The 21,663-nt window shown below is 35.8% G+C and overlaps 1 protein-coding gene across 1 annotated transcript in view; it reads right to left on the bottom strand.

The window, feature by feature from the left end:
- Positions 1-21,663, bottom strand: part of COG6 (component of oligomeric golgi complex 6) — a 129,719-nt gene that overhangs the window by 83,708 nt on the left and 24,348 nt on the right. The window contains exons 5-8 of the mRNA XM_036746809.1: positions 15,060-15,171; positions 4,373-4,455; positions 3,911-3,981; positions 572-665 (exon numbers count right to left, since the gene is read on the bottom strand). Coding sequence (XP_036602704.1) covers positions 572-665; positions 3,911-3,981; positions 4,373-4,455; positions 15,060-15,171 — 360 coding nt within the window. The remainder of the gene's footprint in view (positions 1-571; positions 666-3,910; positions 3,982-4,372; positions 4,456-15,059; positions 15,172-21,663) is intronic.

Raw genomic sequence — 21,663 nt, 5'->3', positions numbered from 1 at the left:
ACGAATACTTCACTATCAAGTTATCCTTAGAGTTGATGCTATGGAATCATACTATAGGTGAAACGGTATTAAAATGAGGTGCTTCTGATACATCACATTAGATCCCAGGCCTACTTTTCTCATAAAAAATTCTTATCTACAATAGGAAATATTATTCTAAGCTTCTGGAATCAAACACTATTTGGTATAGAAATACTTCCTATGTCTCCTGATGGCAGCAAAGTGCTCACAAAAGCTTTGGCAGGTCCTATTTAGCAGAGTTCAGGGATAAACTATCTATAGCTCTATCTCAGCTGTTTCAGGATCAGTTTAGCTATGTTCATACAGGCTCATCACTAGTTGGGCCAGAGGTAACGAATTTCTCAGCAACAGTAACTCTCAAAGATCACTTCCTAAGTTATAAAGGAGATATTATCTGCATTGGTAGAAAGGACCCACAGCAATAAAATTACAAAGCCTTCAACTGTTGAGAGATGTCTAGTAGTAGTAGTATGAGTGATAAGAATGAAAAATCAGCTATTCAAAAGGAAAAAAAATCACTATTTAAGAAAGTCAGGAAAATGTCACTCACTTATATAATACGGGTCTGTCCTGCAGGGCTTCCATTGCTTGGGTAAGTACTGGAGCTATATCACATGATTCTTGCGTCAAACTCCTGCATTCACCTAAAAATAATCAACTCTATATATAATATATAATAACTATTTTGAAGATTGAGCTCAAAAATATGTTCTTTGTTCATGCAAAAAGCCACACTATACTATAACTCTAGATGTCTAATTTCACATCAAACTTTACAAGTAATTACTAAGTTGATAATACCTGAATAGTTCAAAAACTAGTTTAACTTTCAATTAAACTAAACTTTCAAATTTTGTAACCAAGATCATTGAATTCTTACATAACTTTAGATTACCACAAATGCTATGAAGTATATTTCAAACTTCCATTTGAAAGCTAATCATATGGGGAAATTTCAAATGGAAGTTTGCCAGATGAAAAGGCATTGTGGAAATCACAAAGCATTATAATTCCTGGAACAGTATACTGTATGAAGTTCCTGCCTTCAAAGAGAAGATAGAATTTTTAAACAATATGGGTTTAATAGATATGTGAATAATTAATAACTGCCAATTGGTGATAAAAATATGGTTATAAAATGGGCTGAATTATTTTACTCCTTAACTTGAAGTGACCTGGTATTATTTCTTTCTAATTCAATTCACTCCAGCCAATATTTACTAAATAGCTTCTTCAAAAGGATATATGGTAGAGTTTAATTTTTGCTCCCAGCAGAGTCTGGGACAGAGTAAGCATTTAACAATTTTTTACTTTCTCGACAGGGTATACAAAGAAATATAAGATGTGGCCCTTCCCATGAAATGTCCAAAATCTAAACACAGGCATATGAAAAGTTCAATAACAATAAAAGGCATAAACAATTATTAGCTGTTAGCATAGGCAAATTAATTTACCACTGTATGCCTCAGTTTTTCCAATGTAAAATGAGAGTAGGACCATAGAGTAATAACAGACTTCGAGCTGGATGATATCTTAGATGCCATCTAATCCAACCCCCTCTTTTACAGATGGAGAGTCTACAGTTCAGAGAGACTAAAATATTTGCTCTAAAATATAAGACTCACAGATAGTTCTTATTAGAGCTAGGAGATAAACTCAAGTCCCTTGATTCCAAATCCCTGGCTAGTTTTCCTGCATCATCATGCCATCCCTAATGCTAATAAGATTTTATAGAGCTTTAAAGTTTTCATTATTTCATTTGAGCTTCACAACATCTATACAAGGTAGGTAAGTACTTACATTTCTGATATCATAGGCTGTTGTATGGGAAAAAAAAACTCTATAAAACTTAAAGTATTATAGAAAAACGGGCTGGAACTCCACACGTATGTGTCAGATTATGTTAATTATTCAATAACATTTAAAGAGCTATCTGCATGTACTTTTCAATATTAGCCTCTTACCATGATCTAACAAGCACTTATTAAATGCCTACTATGTGTCTGTGACTATATTAAGCACAGGGATTACAAAGAAAGACAAAATCAGACTCTGTCCTCCTATGGCTTACAATCTAATAGGGGAGCCAACATGATGACAACTATGTATAAACAATATATATCCAGAAAAAAATGGAGATAATCTGAGAAGGAAGGTGCTAGTATTAAGGGAGCCTAGGAGAGACTTCTTGCGGAAGGTGGAACTTTTACTGAAACTAAACTTAATTACTTGCCACTTATCCCCTCTATGTGTAGCAGTAGGCGTATTTTATGCCTGTATACTGCATCATGTAGGTCTGTGATGGTACCACCTTGTAGTTGTCCCCATCTGACTGCACAGAATACAAGGCCACTTAAGAAAGTTCTGGGATTACAAATTTGGCCCTGTGAGTACCAAATGGATTACTGACCTCAGCTAAGGAGCTCAAGAAAAAAAGATAATAGTTGTTTTGTTCTAAGATCTTTGGAATATCTTGTTCCTTCGGGGGACACCACAAATACTAGAGAGTCATGGAGAATTTTCAAGGGCACACTTGAAGAATCCTCTCCTCCTAATATCAAGGCCTAACCTACATAGCAGTGGTCTTCTGATCCAAATACTAACTTTGGGAAGCTCCTGGGATACTTCTATCCTTGAGTGCAATAAAGCAGGTTAACCTAAGCCCTTTGTCAGAAGCACCTTTATAGGTTATTTCTATCCCCCATGATGTGGATACTGAAAGGTAATATATTGTATGGGGTAGGAGGAGAGTTTTCAATTGTTTAAATCAATGGATGGATTCAATGAAGACTTCTTTCACCTAAATTCACAGGCTTAATAAGAAAGTTATATGGACAGTGAAGAGCAGTGACAAGGTCAGGATCCAACAGCTAGCAAGTGTCATAGACAGTATTTGAACTCAGGGTTTCTTGACTCCAGTTTCAGCACCTCATCAATTTCACCATGCCTCCCTGCCAAGCAGGCTGGTTTCTACACATGTATAATGCAAGGGTGAAAAGGAATTTGAAAAAAAAAAAAACAAATATTCTAAGAGGGCCATTTTCCCTGAATTAGCTGTTCAGATTTGCCCATAGCAATCTTATTTGTGTGATGTCTTCAGGTTATGATTAATGCATTTCATTCTCACACATGAGGTATGATTTTTGTGAATGCTGCGATGATTAATTTTTCCCTTGCAGGTGGTATTTTTTGAATATAGTAAAAATTCAATCTTTTAAATTTTTGTCTTATGAAACTTTTTTTTTGCTGAATTGTATAGTATCTGGTACATGCTGACATTTAATAAGTGCTTAATGAATCAGTATCTGACACTTAACGTAAGGCACTTAATAAATGTTCATTACATTGAAAAAAGACTATTTTCTCTTCCAGCATTAGAAGCTAATTTTTAGCATACAGATACTGAGATATACATTCCAAGTGCTACGAACTTGCTTGATTTATAGTCCTCACATAAGGTAAAAATACCCTTTATGAATAAGGATGGTTACATCTATCAATATATGCCATAGCAACATGCCACAGGTAGTAGCCTTGGCTTACTGGTATAAATTAGACCATTTGTACATAGGTACAATTGCTTATGAACCAACAATATATGATCTAATAGTGCAAATGAAACATTTATTATGCTTGAGTACTAAAGAAAAAAAGGAAGATGGCATGAGATAAAATCTTTATGAAAGTATATATGATTATAAATTTCAAAACTGGACTAACCTGAAGACCAGTGAGATTCAGTATTTTAAAATTATTTTTTGTAGAAAAAAAATCTAAGTATGATAAATTCTTAAAAGTTTATCACAGACATAATTTTTAGTTCAGTATAAATGGAGTCAGAAATAATAGTTTTCATAAACCTTGGCTATCTGAAAAACAAGTAACTTACTTTGGGCCCATCTGTAAAGTCGTTCATAGGAAGTTTCTTGAAGCAAGGCCATCTGTTCCATAATTTCCAGACTAAAAAATTTAAAAGATTCATTATGATTATGTAAGTGAGAAGCAATAACTACATTTAAAGATCTAACTAAAAAGATGATTAATTGCAATTCAGTAAAACCATGTTTTTGCCACTTTATATGACTGGCAGTACTTTTTTATGTGTAAAATATTCTCACTTAAATACTGTTAATTATATATGTCACTTTGTTACCTAAATAAAATGCAGTATTAAATATTTCAAGACATAATACATTTGCTTCCTGTCTCTACAAACAAGAACAATACCATCTATCACTAATTCACAGCATTGTACCAAATATTATTTTTTAAAGAATTAAGAATAAGTGAAAAAAATCAAGACTGTCAAAAGCAATATAAATGTATTTATTTTATTACTAAATTTACTTACCCTGCAGTTTGTTGGTTTGTTCGCAAGAGGACTTTCACATCATTATGAATTTGTTTTACTCTTCCTAAGGCCTTGAAAAAATCCTTAAAATAAAGAATATGATTAAAGCATGCTCATTTTTGCCAAAACTTCATATATTCAAGCTAAAATGTGACATTAGAGGCCACACTTAAACATTCTTACATCTTCTTCATAAAATCAATAAAATTATTATCTCCCTTGTCTGAACTCAGAGAATCAGAGATTTTCAAAGTTAGAAGGGATCTCAGCAGTCATTTAACCCAACCCATAATCAGAAAAGAATCCTCCTCTACAAGATACCAAAAAAAAGTCAACCCGCCTTTTCTTGAAGAACTTTTAGAGGATACAATCATTATACTTTGACAATTTAATGGATCTGTGATCTCCTCAATGTGTATACTTCTTTGAACAATGAGGATCACAACCCAGTTAAACCCTTTCATCTCCTGTAACTTGTTCTTGTTTTCCTGTGAAACCTCTATGCTTTTACATATAAGGGCCCAAAATGCCAGAAGCACTTCTCTAGTTGTCTTGGCATAAAGGAGAACTATATAGGCTGTTTATTGGTTAATCTTCATTCTTGCCACATGACTGGCTCACCTTCATTCTAGTTATAAATCTCTGATAGCATCCCAAATATTCTACACACTCTTGTACAAGTTCTCGGTTGGTAATATGCAGCTTCTTCCTGTCCACCATATGCTTCTCCAAATGTGTGGGGTAACTTTCAACTTAATTCTTCACAGAGTATGATATCCCAATGCTGGTAGCCATAGAGCATCACTGAAAGAATACTTTATTTAGGATTATAGATAGGGAGCTGGAAGGGATCTTAGATGCTACAGAATCCAGTTCTCTCACTGAAGTTCAGGAAAGTTTAGTGACCTGCCCAACGACACAGAAGTAGCATCAAAGGCAAAATATGTATGTATCCAGTCCTCTGAGTTCAGAGATATACTACTGTTAAAAAAAAAAGATGGGACTTTGCTTCAGGGAAAAATCTTGGGATCTTTAAAACTGAAATTTCTCCAGTGGAATCCAATCTACTCTCCTTTTTACTGATGGTCCCAGCATACTGTCCATGTGTAGTGTCTATCAAAAATATATGTACTTAGAAGGATCAACTCCACCAGCTGTTTATCCAATTGTACATCACAGTCTGGACCACGTGATTTTTTAGTGAGGATAGATAAGCTGAATTTTTTCAGTAATTATTGGTCCTTACTTAGAAGTGATCCATCTTCTTTAAAGGCTTTCTTCTAATGAGGCATCTCCTATATATATATATATCTATATATATATATATATATATATATATATATATATATATACACATACATACACACACACACATATATACATATATATATGTATGTATAAATATCATGATTCCCTGAAAACATGTAACAACAGAGATAACTTTGTTCTATCACCTGACTATTAAAGTCAAGTAAGGTATAAAAAAAGAGATGTGTTTACCAAATGTGTTTGATACCATTATAGGAGGTGGTCAGCACAGAGTCCAAAGAGGCTACTGATCCTTATCTACAAGTACTACTTATAGATAGCAAGTTGCTGGGTTTGCTCCTGTTCATGAATGGCATGGTTCTGACCTCATCAAGCCCTGGAACATGGCAAAGTCTCAGAAATGCAGTTATTATCATACAATTTAGCACCTGTTTTGTTGGTTATTGCCATTTTTCCCAATTAAATTCCTCAAGAGGAAAAACCATGCTTTCTATTTCTTTCATATTCTTCACATTGCTTACGTAATCAGAGTGCTAGCCATAAGGCAGGTGCTCAGCACAGATATATTGACTACTTAAATATGATAGTCAAAATTTTCTCATTCTATGGAAATCTTGTGCCTTTATAATTTTCACATTACCTCACTGGCTTTCTGCTGATGAAACAGACATTTGTCTTTGAAGAGTACTGCTAGTATCTCTATCTTCTCTAACACTCAACCTTTTCTTGCTAAGAAGCAAAGGAGTTGGGCTGCCATAGTATTCCTTCAAATGTAAACGGCACTAAAGTACAAGATGACTACTAATTTCCACAAGCAATGCCTTTGTAAAATTTTAATTCACATATTTAGCTCTCCTTTGCACACAGACAGGTTTAGTTCTAACCAACACAGGGAAGAAGGAGGATGAGGGAAAGAGAAAGAACATGATCTTCAAACAGCTAAAGGACTGTAGTGTAAAACAGTATATACATACATACACACACACACACACACACACACACACACACACACACACACACACATATATATATATATATATATATGTATGTATGTATGTATGTATATGTTATTCCTTGTTGCTCCAGAAGGCAAAAGTTAGAGGTAAGCAAACTTTGACTCAATATATGTAAGCATTTTCTAACAATAAGAGTCGTCAAAACATAGAACAGGATGCCTCCCAAAGTAGTGAGCTTCTTTACTACTGGAGGTATTCAAACAAAGACTTGATCGCCACCTATCGAGGACGTTATAAAAGGGATTCCACTGAAGTAAGTGTTAGTGATTTTTAAAATTCCTTCCCCTTTAGAAACTTATAATTCTACAAATACAAGTCAAGACCAGAGAAAATTCAGGGACTCTGCAGTGGTCACATGTCACCCAAGCAGAAAGGAATGCAGAGACACTAGTTGAGTTTGTCTTTTTCAAGGCATAGGAAAGAATTTACTTTAGTTTGTTCCAAAGCCACAAGCTATTCCTGCAATGTAGCCTGGAATGAATTCAATGTCCCTAGGGGTTCCACTAACCTGGTGATGATTCATAACTGCACTAAGAGCTACCTATCACTCAGATCTAGGCTCTCTCCCAACAAGACAAAGATGCCCAAACTGAAGTAAAATCATAACTACCTTTGGGAGTAGGCAGGTATGACATAATTTGCCAAGGCATAATGCATTTTATATACTTTTTCCTTTACCCTATCGCTCTTAAGTCTCATTATGCTGTCAAGTTTCTGCATGTCATCTCCAACTTCTAACTAGACAATTACAGGAAAGAGGATGTTTAATACCTTACATATGCTACAGAACTTAGTATAACTTGTATAAGTTCCATCTAGTATAAACCATCAAAAACAATCAAAGTTAAAACCAGTAGAATAAAGACATCTATTTAAACAGCTCTGCTTATAATACCAAGATTTTTGGATGTTATTCAGGAATTTTATTTTGTTTTTTGTTTAGACCTATAACATAATCAGGGAATTCCCAGAAAGTAAATTCCTATAACCAGTGTAGACTGGCAACTGTCCTACAACTTCATAGTTTCCTGAGACACTGAGAAGTTAAGTGACTTGACCAGATCACACAGGTCAGAAAGAGATTTGAAACTCAGGCACTCCTGACTCCTAGACCAGCTCTCTTTTTCCTATACCATAGAGCAATTTTTTTTTCTTTCACATTAGTTAACAAGCATTTTGATCCATATTGGATGAAGAACACCATTCTGGAAGCTATAAGAGATTTAGAAAAGTTCTTTGCTCATGAGAAATTTCCCATCTAGTTGAGCAAATAAAACACAGAGGAAATAGCATAAGAAAATTATAGTCAGAGCAAAAAAAGTCATCCAGTGCAAATTAAATACGTAAGTTATCATAGGAGAGTGTAAATAGAGTGAGGTGATATTAACAAGAAAGGTTTCAGAGAGGAGTTCTTAAAAACGATCAGTTTTTCAGTCTCTTAAATTAAAAAAAAACACAGGAAAATAATTTGGGCTGCAATTGTTACATTAAGGCATTGCTTAATAAAATTAGGAGAGAAGTGGCTTAACAATTAATAAATTAAAAATAAGAAAAATAAATGGAATTTTAAAATCGTGAGTCTAGAGAAAGCACGGGACGGTGGAAAGAACACTGATTCTAGAGTTAGAACTTGGGTTCAAATTCTATTTCTAACGTTTGCGACTTTGCATGATCTTGGGCAAGACACTTAAACTACTTTGGCCTCAATTTTCTTATCTGTAAAATGAGATTAGACTAGATGGCCCCTAAGGTCCCTTCCAGCTCTAGCTCAATGATTCTATGTTTTTATACAAAAACTTCTGAGAAAACATATTACATCAAACATTTCTGCCAGAGAAAGCTATAATTGAATTTATGATTAAATTTCTTTAAAACCCTGATTTTTCTTGCTCTTTCTTTCCTAGATAACAAACCATGGGAAAGATATATCAAACCTGTTTTGGGTTAATTAAAAATGAACCTAGAAAGTTTTAATGGCAGAAATAGGGTTTGAGCAATTTGTTTTCTATTCACATGAAGAGATAATGCAAAAAAAAAAAAACTTCCAGGAGAGAGAAAATGGAAGTTTATCCAAAATTAAAGTTAATGTTCTTAATAGTCCCTTATCAGCAGAGGGGCTGATAGAAAGTATAATTTTTCCCAGATGGAAGGAGGGACTCAAAGAAGAGGCTACATGTGAATGTCATTTCCCCCCCCCAAAAGTTTAAAACTTCATGTCTGCAACCTAAGTTTCTCCAGTTTTGATGTATTCTGAGACAGAGTCAACTTAAAAATCTAAAGGATTTTGAATATTTTAGAATAAATGTCATTTCTACTTAAACTCTTTTTATATTTTATTAGATATTATATATAATTATACATTACCTACAGTAATTCTATATAACATATATTATATTATATTTTTATATTAGAATTCTACTCCGTGAAATATAACTTGAAATAAGTGGGCCAGCATCTGATATTTGGCATTTTTGTTGTTCTTCTTAAGAATAGCTATCTATGTGATTCTTGAAAACCACTGATGAAAAATACTAACCACCTGCTTATAAAGAGGTGATAGGCTAATATGCAGAATGAGACATGCATCTTTGAGTATGACTAATATTGGAATTTTCTTTGTTTCACTAGCTTGTTTGTTACAAGAGTGTTATTTTTCTTTTTTTCTTTTTTATTGGAGAGAGGCAAAGTGGGAGGGAGAAAAAAATAAATGCTTGATAATTTTTTTTGTTTTTGTTTTTTTGTAGATTTTTTAAAATTTATTTAATATATTTAGTTTTCAGCATTGATTTTCACAAAAGTTTGAATTACAATTTTTTTCCCATTTCTACCCTCCCCCCACTCCAAGATGGCGTATATTCTGGTTGCCCCATTCCCCAGTCAGCCCTCTCATCTGTCACCCCACTCCCCTCCCATCCCCCTTTCCATTCTTCTCTTGTAGGGCAATATAAATTTCTATGCCCCACTGCCTGTGTATCTTATTTCCTAGTTGCATGAAAAAACTTTTTTGTTGTTGTTGTTGTTCTTGAACGTCTGTTTTTAAAACTTTGAGTTCCAAATTCTTTCCCCTCTTCCCTCCCCACCCACCCTCCCTAAGAAGGCAAGCAATTCAACATAGGCCACATGCGTATCATTCTGTAAAACCCTTCCACAATACTCATGTTGTGAAAGATTAACTATAATTTACTCGTTCCTAACCTATCCCCCTTTATTGAATTTTCTACCTTGACCCTGTCCCTTTTCAAAAATGTTTGTTTTTTTATTACCTCCTTCCCCTGTCTGCCCTCCCTTCTATCGTCCCCCCCTTAATTTTATCTTCTTCCTCCTTCTTTCCTGTGGGGTAAGATACCCAATTGAGTATGTATGGTATTCCCTCCTCAGGTCAAATATGATGAGAGCAAGATTTACTCATTCCTCCTCACCTGCCCCCTCTTCCCTTCCTACAGAACCACTTTTTCTTGCCACTTTTATGCGAGATAATTTACCCCATTCTATCTCTCCCTTTCTCCCTTTCTCAATATATTCCTCTCTTATCCCTTAAATTGATTTTATTTTTTTAGATATCATCCCTTCATATTCAACTCACCCTGTGCCCTTTGTGTGTGTATATATATATATACATATATATGTATGTATATCTACATATATACGCACATAGACACACACATATGTATATATATATGTTTACACACACACACACATAAACATATATATGCATATTTCTTTCAGCTACTATGATATTGAGGTCTCATGAACCATACACATCATCTTTCTATGTAGGAATGTAAACAAAACAGTTCAACTTTAGTAAGTCTCTTATGATTTCTCTTTCTTGTTTACCTTTTCATGCTTCTCTTGATTCTTGTGTTTGAAAGTCAAATTTTCTATTCAGCTCTGGTCTTTTCACTGAGAAAGCTTGAAAGTCATCTATTTTATTGAAAATCCATATTTTGCCTTGGAGCATGATACTCAGTTTTGCTGGGTAGGTGATTCTTGGCTTTAATCCTAGCTCCACTGACCTCCGGAATATCATATTCCAAGCCCTTCGGTCCCTTAAGGTGGAAGCTGCCAGATCCTGTGTTATCCTGATTGTTTTTCCACAATATTCAAATTGTTTCTTTCTGGCTGCTTGCAATATTTTCTCCTTGACCTGGGAGCTCTGGAATTTGGTGACAATGTTCCTTGGAGTTTTCTTTTTGGGATCTATTTGAGGAGGTAATCTGTGGATACTTTCAATTTCTATTTTACCCTCTGGCTCTAGAATATCAGGGCAATTCTCCTTGATAATTTCTTGAAAGTTGATATCTAGGCTCTTTTTTTGATCATGGCTTTCAGGTAGTCCAATAATTTTTAAATTATCTCTCCTGGATCTATTTTCCAGGTCAGTGGTTTTTCCAAGGAGATATTTCACATTGTCTTCCATTTTTTCATTCCTTTGGTTCTGTTTTATAATATCTTGATTTCTCATAAAGTCACTAGCTTCTACTTGCTTCAATCTCATTTTTAAGGTAGTATTTTCTTCAGTGGTCCATTGGACCTCCTTTTCCATTGGGCTAATTCTGCCTTTTAAGGCATTCTTCTCCTCATTGGCTTTTTGGAGCTCTTTTGCCATTTGAGTTAGTCTGTTTTTTAAGGTGTTGTTTTCTTCAGTGTATTTTTCAGTATTTTTTTGGGTCTCCTTTAGCAAGTCATTGACTTGTTTTTCATGGTTTTCTTGCATCCTTCTCATTTCTCTTCCCAATTTTTCCTCTACTTCTCTAACTTGCTTTTCCAACTCCTTTTTGAGCTCTTCCATGGCCTGAGACCAGTTCATGTTTTTCTTGGAGGCTTTTGGTGTAGGCTCTTGCACTTTGTTGACTTCTTTAGGCTGTATGTTTTGGTCTTCTTTTTCAACAAAGAAGGATTCCAAAGTCTGAGACTGAATCTGGGTGTGTTTTCGCTGCCTGGCCATGTTCCCAGCCAACTTACTTGACCCTTGAGTTTTTCGTTGGGCTATGACTGCTTGTAGAGCAAAGAGTACTTTGTTCCAAGCTTGAGGGGATGCACCGTTGATTTCAGAGCTATTTCTATACAGCTAGCTCTGCCACCCCAGCACTCCTCCTTCCTCAAGAACCACCAACCCGGACCTGACGCAAATCTTCAGCAGGCTCTGCACTCCTGCTCTGATCCGCCACTTAATTCCTCCCACCACGTGGGTCTGGGGCCAGAAGTAACTGCAGCTATAGTTCTGTAGCTGCACCTCCCCAGCTGCCCCTGGGGCAGTGGCCGAACCACGAACTCTGTCCCCTGCAGCTTTTCCCACTAACCTTCTCTGTTGTCTTTGGTGTTTGTGGGTTGAGAAGTCTGGTAACTGCCACAGCTCACTGATTCAGGGTGCTAGGGCCTGTCCTGCCCGGCTCCTGGTCTGGTTGGTCCTGCTGCCTCCCACACTGAGATCTGCTCCCCTCCGTTTCATGCGTGATAGACCTCATCAATCGACCATCCAGGCTGTCCTGGGCTGGATCCCTGCTTCCCTCTGCTATTTTGTGGGTTCTGCAGTTCTAGAATTTGTTCTGAGCCATTTTTATAGGTTTTTGGAGGGACATGGTGGGGAGCTCATGCAAGTCTCTGCTTTCCAGCCGCCATCTTTGATAATTTTTAAGAAATAAAATTTAATTTAAAAAAAGAATATCTAATTTCAACATGTAGAAACTGAAAGGAGGTAATTCTATCACCTGTAGTTTACATTTGATACTTTATGATAGTTGGATTTGACATTTACAATTGATATTTTCTATCAAGAAAATTCTCTAGTTTCTTTGGCTTCTAGTTAATTTTTTTTTTTGTACTAGACTTAGTAGATAGTAAAAGCAGTTGATAACAGCTTGCACTACAGTAACTACATACATTTCAGGACAGACACAACTCCTTACTTATAGCCAATTATTCCTTACTATGGTCAAGTCATCTCAATTCCTTTAATCTTTCTTCAATGGTATTTTAAATCATCTATATTGTCCACTGAGTATTTCTTGTACTATTCTCATAGCTTCTAAGTCATTGGGAAAACAGCATGTACAAACCTGCTATCCAGACAGTGGGCAAAAAAAAGATTATCCTGTAATTCACACATAATGCATAGTTTCATACACACATACACACACACACACACACACATATACACACACATATACATATATATGGTAACAGCACAGATATCTTTAAAAAGATTTCATCTATTGAGATTTGTCACTACAAAAGGTTGTTCTTGAGTCCATAAAATAAATGACAGTCAACTATAAGAAAATTCTTTGAGAACAAGGATTTTGCACACTATATTTCTTCATATACTCCAAAGCATCTAGCAAAGTATTAATGCATATGTCAGTTCTCATTAAATATCTCTTGATTCATTACAAAATTATATGTAGCATAATTAAAAAAATACAAATCTCATAGTAATTGAAAAAAATTAGAAATAAATATATTTGTACAAATTAGTACTTAGCTAATATGTTACAGCAGAGTTCTAAAACTTTTTGATCTCAGGACCCCTTTAAACTCTTAGAAGTAACTGAGTACCCTCCAAAGAATTTTTTCTTTGTGTTACATCTATCAATATTTGCCTTGTTCTAACGAAAATATTTTGACCTGCTGATCCCTTGAAAGGGTCTTGAAGACCCCATGAAAAGTCTTAAGGACTCCCAGGAGTTCCTGGATCTCACTTTGAGAACTTCTGTTTTTTTAGGATTTCATTAATGCTTAGACCATATTGGTATTTTCCAAAGCACAAAGAGAAGAAAATGGGACTTCTTGGCACAAAAAGAAATCGTTAAAGGACAGGGAAACCAGAGTCTCAAGAAGCTTCAATGAAGAGGGCTTTGGATTTACCCTCAAGAGTACCTGAATGACTACTTGCTACCAGCAAAACCTTAAGCAAAGTAATATCTCTGGGCCTCAGTTTCCTTATCTAGAGTCAGCGAGGGTTAGATTAGATCATGTTTAACACTCATCTTAACCTAAATCCACTATTCCCTGATCATAGAGGTTATATTTGGGAAAACAAAGAAGAGAAAAGAACAGGGACTCAAAACTAGAATAAATTATGCACCAAGGAGACAAAACACTATCTGGTAGCTATGATTAACTGGGAAAAAGGTCAGGAGGTTGAAGAGAATGTGAGGATCAAAAGTACTGATTATGACGAAAGATACTATTATATAAATTAAAAGTCTATTTATATGCCAAAAAAATCCCTGAAGACTATGTGAATCCTCACAGGTTTTTAACTTAAAGTCCATGACCCTGGTTGTTGCTGTTTTTAATGTTTTGATAACGATATTTCAATATAACTGGTTTCCTTTATAATCTTTTGTATTTTATCTTATGCTCCTAAAAACGTTATTCAGAGAAGGTCTATAGACTTCACCAAATTACCAAAGGGATTCAAGGCATACAAGAAGTTTAAGAATTCTGAACTAAGTACTATGAAAAACAACTAGGTTGGGTGATATCTACTTGATATAATTCAATTCAGTAAGTATTTATAGTACACCTATTACAGGACGCATAGTGTTAAACATCTAGCACACAAGAAGGCAGAAGTGAAGTAGGTGCTTTACTCAAGAAACTTAGGTTCTGCTGGGGAAACAGTGACTGCAAAGATAAGTCAATACAAATATACAAAAAATAATTATAAAGTCATTTCAGGTGTGACTAAGAACTGAGGGATCAGAAGGTTCTTATATAGAAAGTGGTACTTGAACTAGGCCTTGAGGGGAGCCAGGATTCTGACCTGAAGATGAGCAGGGAGAATATGCAAGACACAGAGGATGATGGTCCATGCAAAGACATGGAGACAGCCGATGGAGTGCTGTCCGTGGGTAACATTAAGTTGGCTACAACACAGAATCGTGGAAAGGAATTATGTGAAATCACCTTGGAGGCAGATAACATTGGGAAGGGTGAGGAAAGGAACCAGCATTTGTCAAGTGCCCACAGTGTGCCAGGCACTGCGCTAAGCATTTTTACAAATATTTTCTCACTTGATTATCACAACAACCCTGGGAGATAGATGGTATTATTAATTCCATTTGATGAGGAAATTGAAGTAATTAGACGTTAAATGACCTGCCCAGGGTCACATAGCTAATAAGCATTTGAGGCTGGATTTCAACTCAGGTAGGTCATGATGACTCCAGACCCAGCTCTATCCACTGTGCCACCCAGCTGTCTTCAGAGGAAAGAAGAAATATAAAAAGATACCTCCTCCTGATCTTTTGCAGAGGTCCATGGAATATGGTATGGAACAGTGCATATAACACCAGATTTTCTCAATGAATTGCCCTTCTGGATTTTCTGGGGGGAAAATTTTTCTACTCTATTAGATATCAGTATTATGCTTTAATTCAATGAAATGGGATTACCTCTGTAATAGGTCCTTCTCTTGTGCCTCGGAGAAGACTCATTTCATCTGAAGTCAACTGGAATTTAGATAAGAAGGCATCTGCGACTTGGGCTCTTATTTCTAACCTTTGACTTGAATAAGAAAAAAAAAAGCCAAGCAAGTTAATTATTTCTACAAGTTTATAATGGGTTTGTGATGAAATCAATATTTAAAACATAATAAAAATTTTAAAGGCCTAGAGAATCTCCTAATGATCACTTTCTACCCTCAAAGAACTTTGAAGCTCACTACTACAAAAGTGGTATAACCAGCTGTGGTGTTATTATCTCACAGCTACCTGAATAAAGCAGGAAGAAAAACTGACCACATATCCAAAAGCAGAAAGAAGTACATTAAGTAGTTACTGTGAATTAACATTCAAAAATTTCTGCCATTGGTATTTGTACTCGTAGCTCACCAATTTTATTTCAGAAGAGTGCAATACATAGTTGCTTTCAACTCATTTTTTTTTCATAAGCATTAAAACATCTGTCATTTAAGTTTGGGCCTAACGTACACTAGACATGAATAACCAAAACCATTCATTCACCTCCTCTCCAAGAAAATAATCACAATTTTAGGCTAGAAATAGAGGCCAATAATTATCTACCAATTTTCCCAACTTCAACTTCCACCTTTTTTATATACTTGCTCCATTTTTCTTTGAATAGTTATAGCTGAACCTAGGAAACCTGGCCACCGCTCACTGTGGGTATTCTGCAGCCAGAAGGAGCCAAAGGGTGGAGGAAGTATAGGTGGTAAAGACAAAGGGGAGGATTAAGCAGGTGCCACAAAAGATATCATTAGGCTAGGCAGGAGTACAGCAGAACAGATTCAATTTAACTAGCACCTACTGGAGGGAGAGTTCTATACAAGGTGAGAAGGGGAGATAAAATTAGGAAAGATACTTTCCCTACCCTCATTGAATCAAGTGGACAGACATGACATATAAATTCCATTCATACAAAATGATACATGGTAAAAGTACAGGTCTGACCTGTACTCCTCTGCCTCCTTCTTTTTGATCCATTAACACTGGACCCCTTGCCATTCCACTAACAACACGCTCCATCTCTTTCCTCTAAGCATTTTCTCTGGCTGATCCCAATGCTTGGAATGTTCTCCCTCTTCACTTCTGGTTCTTGGATTCTTTCAATTACCAAATAAAATCTCATCTTCTACAGGAAGCCTTTCCCAAACCCTCTAAATTCTAGTGCCTTCTGTTAATTATTTCTCCATTTATCCTGTATATAACTTGTCTGTACATATTTGTTTACTTGTTGTCTAGCTCCTTGAGGGCAAGAACAGTCTTTTGCCTCTCTTTGTATCCCCAGTGCTAAACACAGAATCTGGCACATAGAAGGCACTTAATAAATGCTTACTGACTGACTGAATAAAAGTATCAAAGAGTTAAGTGTTATGTCAGGTTTGACAAAGAAAGGTCATGACTAACAGGAGAAGGAGATATCATATAAGTTGGACTTTAAAGAACAGAAATCAACTGAACAGGTGGGGTTAGGTGAAGAGGAGTTGAGGAGATTCAGAAGAGACAATAAAAGTGGTTGTGGCTTTGGACCTCAGTTAAAACACAAGACTTTTCAGATTTTGATATATAACTTGGTCCTAGAAATGTACCGCATATATATGTTTATTTGTCTGTGTGTACACACACATATATACACATACGTATAAATATATAATTTTCACTTCTGAAATTATGCTTTCCCAATAACTTCCACAGGATCTTAATATTCAAGATGAATAATCATAATTCTAAATACTCATAATCTGTATTGCTAGAATTAATTTTGCCTTCAATAATACATCTTCATATCTAGTTAAATAATTGCTTCATACTAAGAGTTTTTAATCACATGATCAAATATTCAAGATGAATCATACTACATATACCAATGGCCTCCAGGTGGCAGCAAAGTTCTATTTATCTCAAAGTCAACTTCTAAATTATATATCCATGTATTTATATAATATTTACAGATTTAAACTTTTATGGGCTGATTTATGTAAAAACAGAACAAAACCTGTTCACAGGTTTACTTTACTATCTTTAAGCACCAATTAGTACTGTACTAGTGCTGTACACAAATTTATAGGGCAACTAATCAAAGTCCCTTTAGAATAGCAATATAATATTTACAGATATAATATAATATTTACAGATTTAAACTTTTATGGGCTGATTTATGTAAAAACAGAACAAAACCTGTTCACAGGTTTACTTTACTATCTTTAAGCACCAATTAGTACTGTACTAGTGCTGTAAACAAATTTATAGGGCAACTAATCAAAGTCCCTTTAGAATAGCAATTAACCATTTATATATACATACACACACATAATACATATATATGATTATATGGGGCAGCTAAGTGGTACAATGGATAGAGTGCTGGGGCTGGAGTCAGGAAGACCTGAGTTCAAATCTGGCTTCAGACACTTACTAGCTATGTGACCCTGGGCGAGTTACTTAACCCAGTTGGCCTCAAGTTCCTCATCTGTAAAATGAGCTGGGAAAAAAAAAACGGCAAACCACTCTGAGCCACGTTGCCAAGAAAACCCCCAAAATGGGCCACAATAAATCAGACACCACTGAACAACAACAAATATGATTACATGTATATATAGTTTTCATATACATTTTGGTATCATTTGTTATACATACATGCCATATACGGCACATAAATACATACATATACAATGTCATTGGTTTCATGCATATGCATAATATCTCTATTATACACATGTGTATATGTATATATACATATATATGTATGTATGTCTGTGTATATCCACACACATCAGGACATAAAGCATTTCACATCATTTTTTATCACAATAAGGCCATGTGACTTTTGTGACACTGTGCAATCAGCACATGTAGCTCAAAAGAAAAAGAGGAGAGTGGAAGGGAGGAATGGAGAAACTACATAGCTGAAGACAAAGATTCTAATGAAGGGTCAAGTCAGACATACATATGAAACAAATGAAAACACGAAACTTTTTTGAAAAACTAGAATATTACATGAGCACATGATGTGTTTATCAGAGGATCGCTGCTGTAGAGAGGATAAAATAGCACCTACATCACAGGGTTGCTGAAAGGATCCAGTAAGTCACTCTATGTAAAGTGCTTTGCAAATCTTAAAGTGCTTTATAAGTGCCATTATTATCATTATTATTATTACTATTAACCTCATTTTCCAGAGCAGGCTTTAAGGCTTGCTAAGCTTTCTATATACACTGTCATACCCAAGCCTCCAAACACCATGAGGTAGATCCCCACTTACCCATGAGGAACCCGAGGCTCAAAAAGGTAGTGATATGGCCAAGGTTATGCACATACTAAGTGACAGTGAGATCTGAATGGGGGCCCTCCTCTTCCACATCCAGCACTCTTTCTTTCCACAGAACTTCTGAGTATCATGATTCTGTACATGTGCTAGTATATACAAAAACATATATGCTTTTTCTCTTGTTGTTTTCTTGAAAAGAACACAGGCTTTAGTACCCATAGCCCCAAATTGCTTAATCTTGCTGACTCTATTTCCTCATCTGTAATAATGAGGATAATACTATTTCCACTAACTACCTTGAAGAATTGTTAGGACGAAAATGGTCTGTAAACCTTAAAGCAACCTAGAAATAATAGTTATAATATTTTCTGGCTTCTAAGTCTACTGCAACAGAGCAACAGATGTCAGAGAAAAGCTCCTACAATTCCAATAATATCATAAGGTCATTTTGAAAATATGAAAGAGATATAAATTTAGGAACGTAAAGCATCTCACATCAATTATTGATTGCTAACCTATGGAAAGAATCTCATCTAACATTTTTGATCACAACAAACAAGGCCATTTGAATTATTCTGAAACTGTCCATTCAGCGCATTGTAGCCCAAAAGAAAAAGAGGTGAGGGGAGGGTGGGAATGGAGAAACCACACAGCAGAAGACAAAGGTTCTATTCAAGAGTCAAGTCAGCATAAATAAGCCAAGCCAACAGATCATGGGAACATGCTACCAATGCTAAAGGAAGAAAGTGCCAAGAACTGTTACCCTTAAGCTCTAACAGAAAGGCTTCTTAAGAGGGACCAATTTCCAAGTTTTAACTGTTGCCACGGAGACAGGGTTGCCCTGGGAGAGAACGCCAACTGCTAGGAAAATTATGCTCTTCATGCACTTTTCCCTTGAACTAAACATGAAAGTGGACTATTTGTTAAGAATAACACCTAGGTACCTTAAAGAAGAGGAGGAGGGAAGGACTGGATTAACCTGAGTCCAACTAATATTGCCTTCCATTTTTCCATATTAGCCTCTGATAGCTTTTGTGTATAAACACACATATACACATACACACACAGACAGAATATGTACTTTTGCTAAACAGATTTCAGTTTACTATATTAGAGAATTATCAATTCTCAAACTGAGTTTTTCACAGCACTACATCTGAGACTGCAAAAGAAATACGAATAAAGCAGCAAAACAATTCAATAGTAACATTTCACTGATTCTTACACTACTTTTGCCTAATGCCAATGCCATGGAAAAATACAAAACTAAAAATGGAGGAAGACAAAGTATGGTAAGAAAACTTTAATATGTGTAGGTTAAAATGTGAGTGACTGCCTTCAAACACGTAGGAAACGGGAAAATTTGTAACGTACAGCTGGTAATAAGACCAACTAAGAATAAGATCATAAACAAAAATTTCAGCCTCACAAAATTGTCCCTGTTCTTTTCCATGCCATGACAACTGGCATTTTAAATGATGTAAGGGAGAAACATGGACATCAATGACCTGTAGAAATATAATACTTCTATCAGACAACTGTTTTCATTTCTCATTACAATTTTTACTTTGCTTTAGCTTCTCTTTCTAGGCACAGGGCCTTGGGCTCATTTTCATAGATATAATTTATTATTAATGCAACATGGCTTAGCAGACTGTATTAGAATTTGTACAATACGATACCATGATAAATTTTTTCAATGGAAATATTCAGTTTCTAGGAGAGCTGATCTTTGACCATCTTGCCCTCCCGATAATCACAAGGTATTTTTTAAATTAACTGTAAAGTTTTCTTTATGCCTTGATTTCTTTTTTAATGTATATTTTATTTTCCCCCAATTACATGTTAAAACTTTTTTTAAGTTCTGAATTCCAAATTCTATTCCTCCTTCCCTGTCTGCCTTCCCCCCTCCCCAAGACAGTAAGCAATCGAAATAATTTATACATGTGCCATTATTTAAAATGTTTTCATATTAGTTACTTTGTACAAGATGACTCAAAAAACAGGGACGAAGAAAGAAAGAGGGAAAAAAGCATGCTTCAGTCTGTATTCAGACAGTATTAGTTCCTTCTCTGGAGGCAGACAGTATGCATCATGGTGAGTCCTTTGGGATTGTCTTGATCACTGTACTGCTGAGAATAAGTCACTCACAGTTCTTCACTGTACAGTACTGCTGTTACTGTGTACAATGTTCTCCTGGTTCTGCTCACTTCACTTTTCATCAGTTCATGTAAGTCTTTCCAGGTTTTCCTGAAATCATCCTGCTTGTCATTTCTTATAGCACAATAATATCCCATTACAATCATATACCACAACTTGTTTAGCCATTCCCCAAATGATGGGCATCTTCTCACTTTCCATATGCCCTGATTTCTTGAGGTGGTGAACATTTCTCTCCGGATGAATAAGAAACTCAGAATGAAACTGGCTCAGCAAACAAATTAGTCAAAGCCGTAGGGGCTCTAAATAGCTAAGTGTGGAAAACAGAAAAACCAAAGGTCTATGTATAGCTTCCTGAGCTCTTTGTGGAGGTGACCCTTGCAAGGGGGAAGAGGATGAGATTTCTCCCCCTTCCTCCTTCCAAACACTGGGCACAGCATTTAGCAGAGCTTTGAAGAGAGGGAAGCACCGTAACCCTATCCAGAAATGAAGAACTTCTTATTTGGGGAGTCATAGTTGAACTGCATCCAGTAGGAAGTAGAGACATACATTCCAGATAGACACATATAGGGAGGCAGTCACTCTAGAGAGGAAGCAGCTTCAAGAACTGGGGCTCCTGGCTGCAGAGAAGAAGGTCAGATATGAAAAGGAACAAACTCTGGAAACTCAGGTGAGCAATCTGCCCAGCAAAGACACTGCACCCATGATGAGCTATGTGAGAGCTAAACAGAGAAAAGATGTATGCTTTTGCCATGAGTATATCCTACAAATGGGCCTCATTATAACTGGACTCTAAGTTTAAGCCCGCTCTTGGGGACCTTATGGATGATGTTGTGTGAAAGTGTGCCCTAAGTTTACAGGAATAATGATTTGTAGCTACTACTCCTTCTACTAAAAAAAAAAAAAAGAAATTTTTTTCATTCTATTTAAAATCAATCACCATCACCCCCCAAAATTAGAAAGTAGAATAGGAAAAGGAGAGTATATATGAAAACACAAATCTCTTATCTACAGCAGAGGTATCAAACTTGCTGCCCAATGAGCGTTGGGAGATGGAAATGTTTAACAAAATAAATAAAAGTCAATATAATAGTATTAATTTGTGGTCTT

The sequence above is a fragment of the Trichosurus vulpecula genome, chromosome 2, assembly GCF_011100635.1.
Source record: "Trichosurus vulpecula isolate mTriVul1 chromosome 2, mTriVul1.pri, whole genome shotgun sequence".
NCBI lineage: Eukaryota > Metazoa > Chordata > Mammalia > Diprotodontia > Phalangeridae > Trichosurus > Trichosurus vulpecula.
Note: the sequence above shows the minus strand (reverse complement) of the source record. Positions and strands in the feature narration are given on the sequence as shown.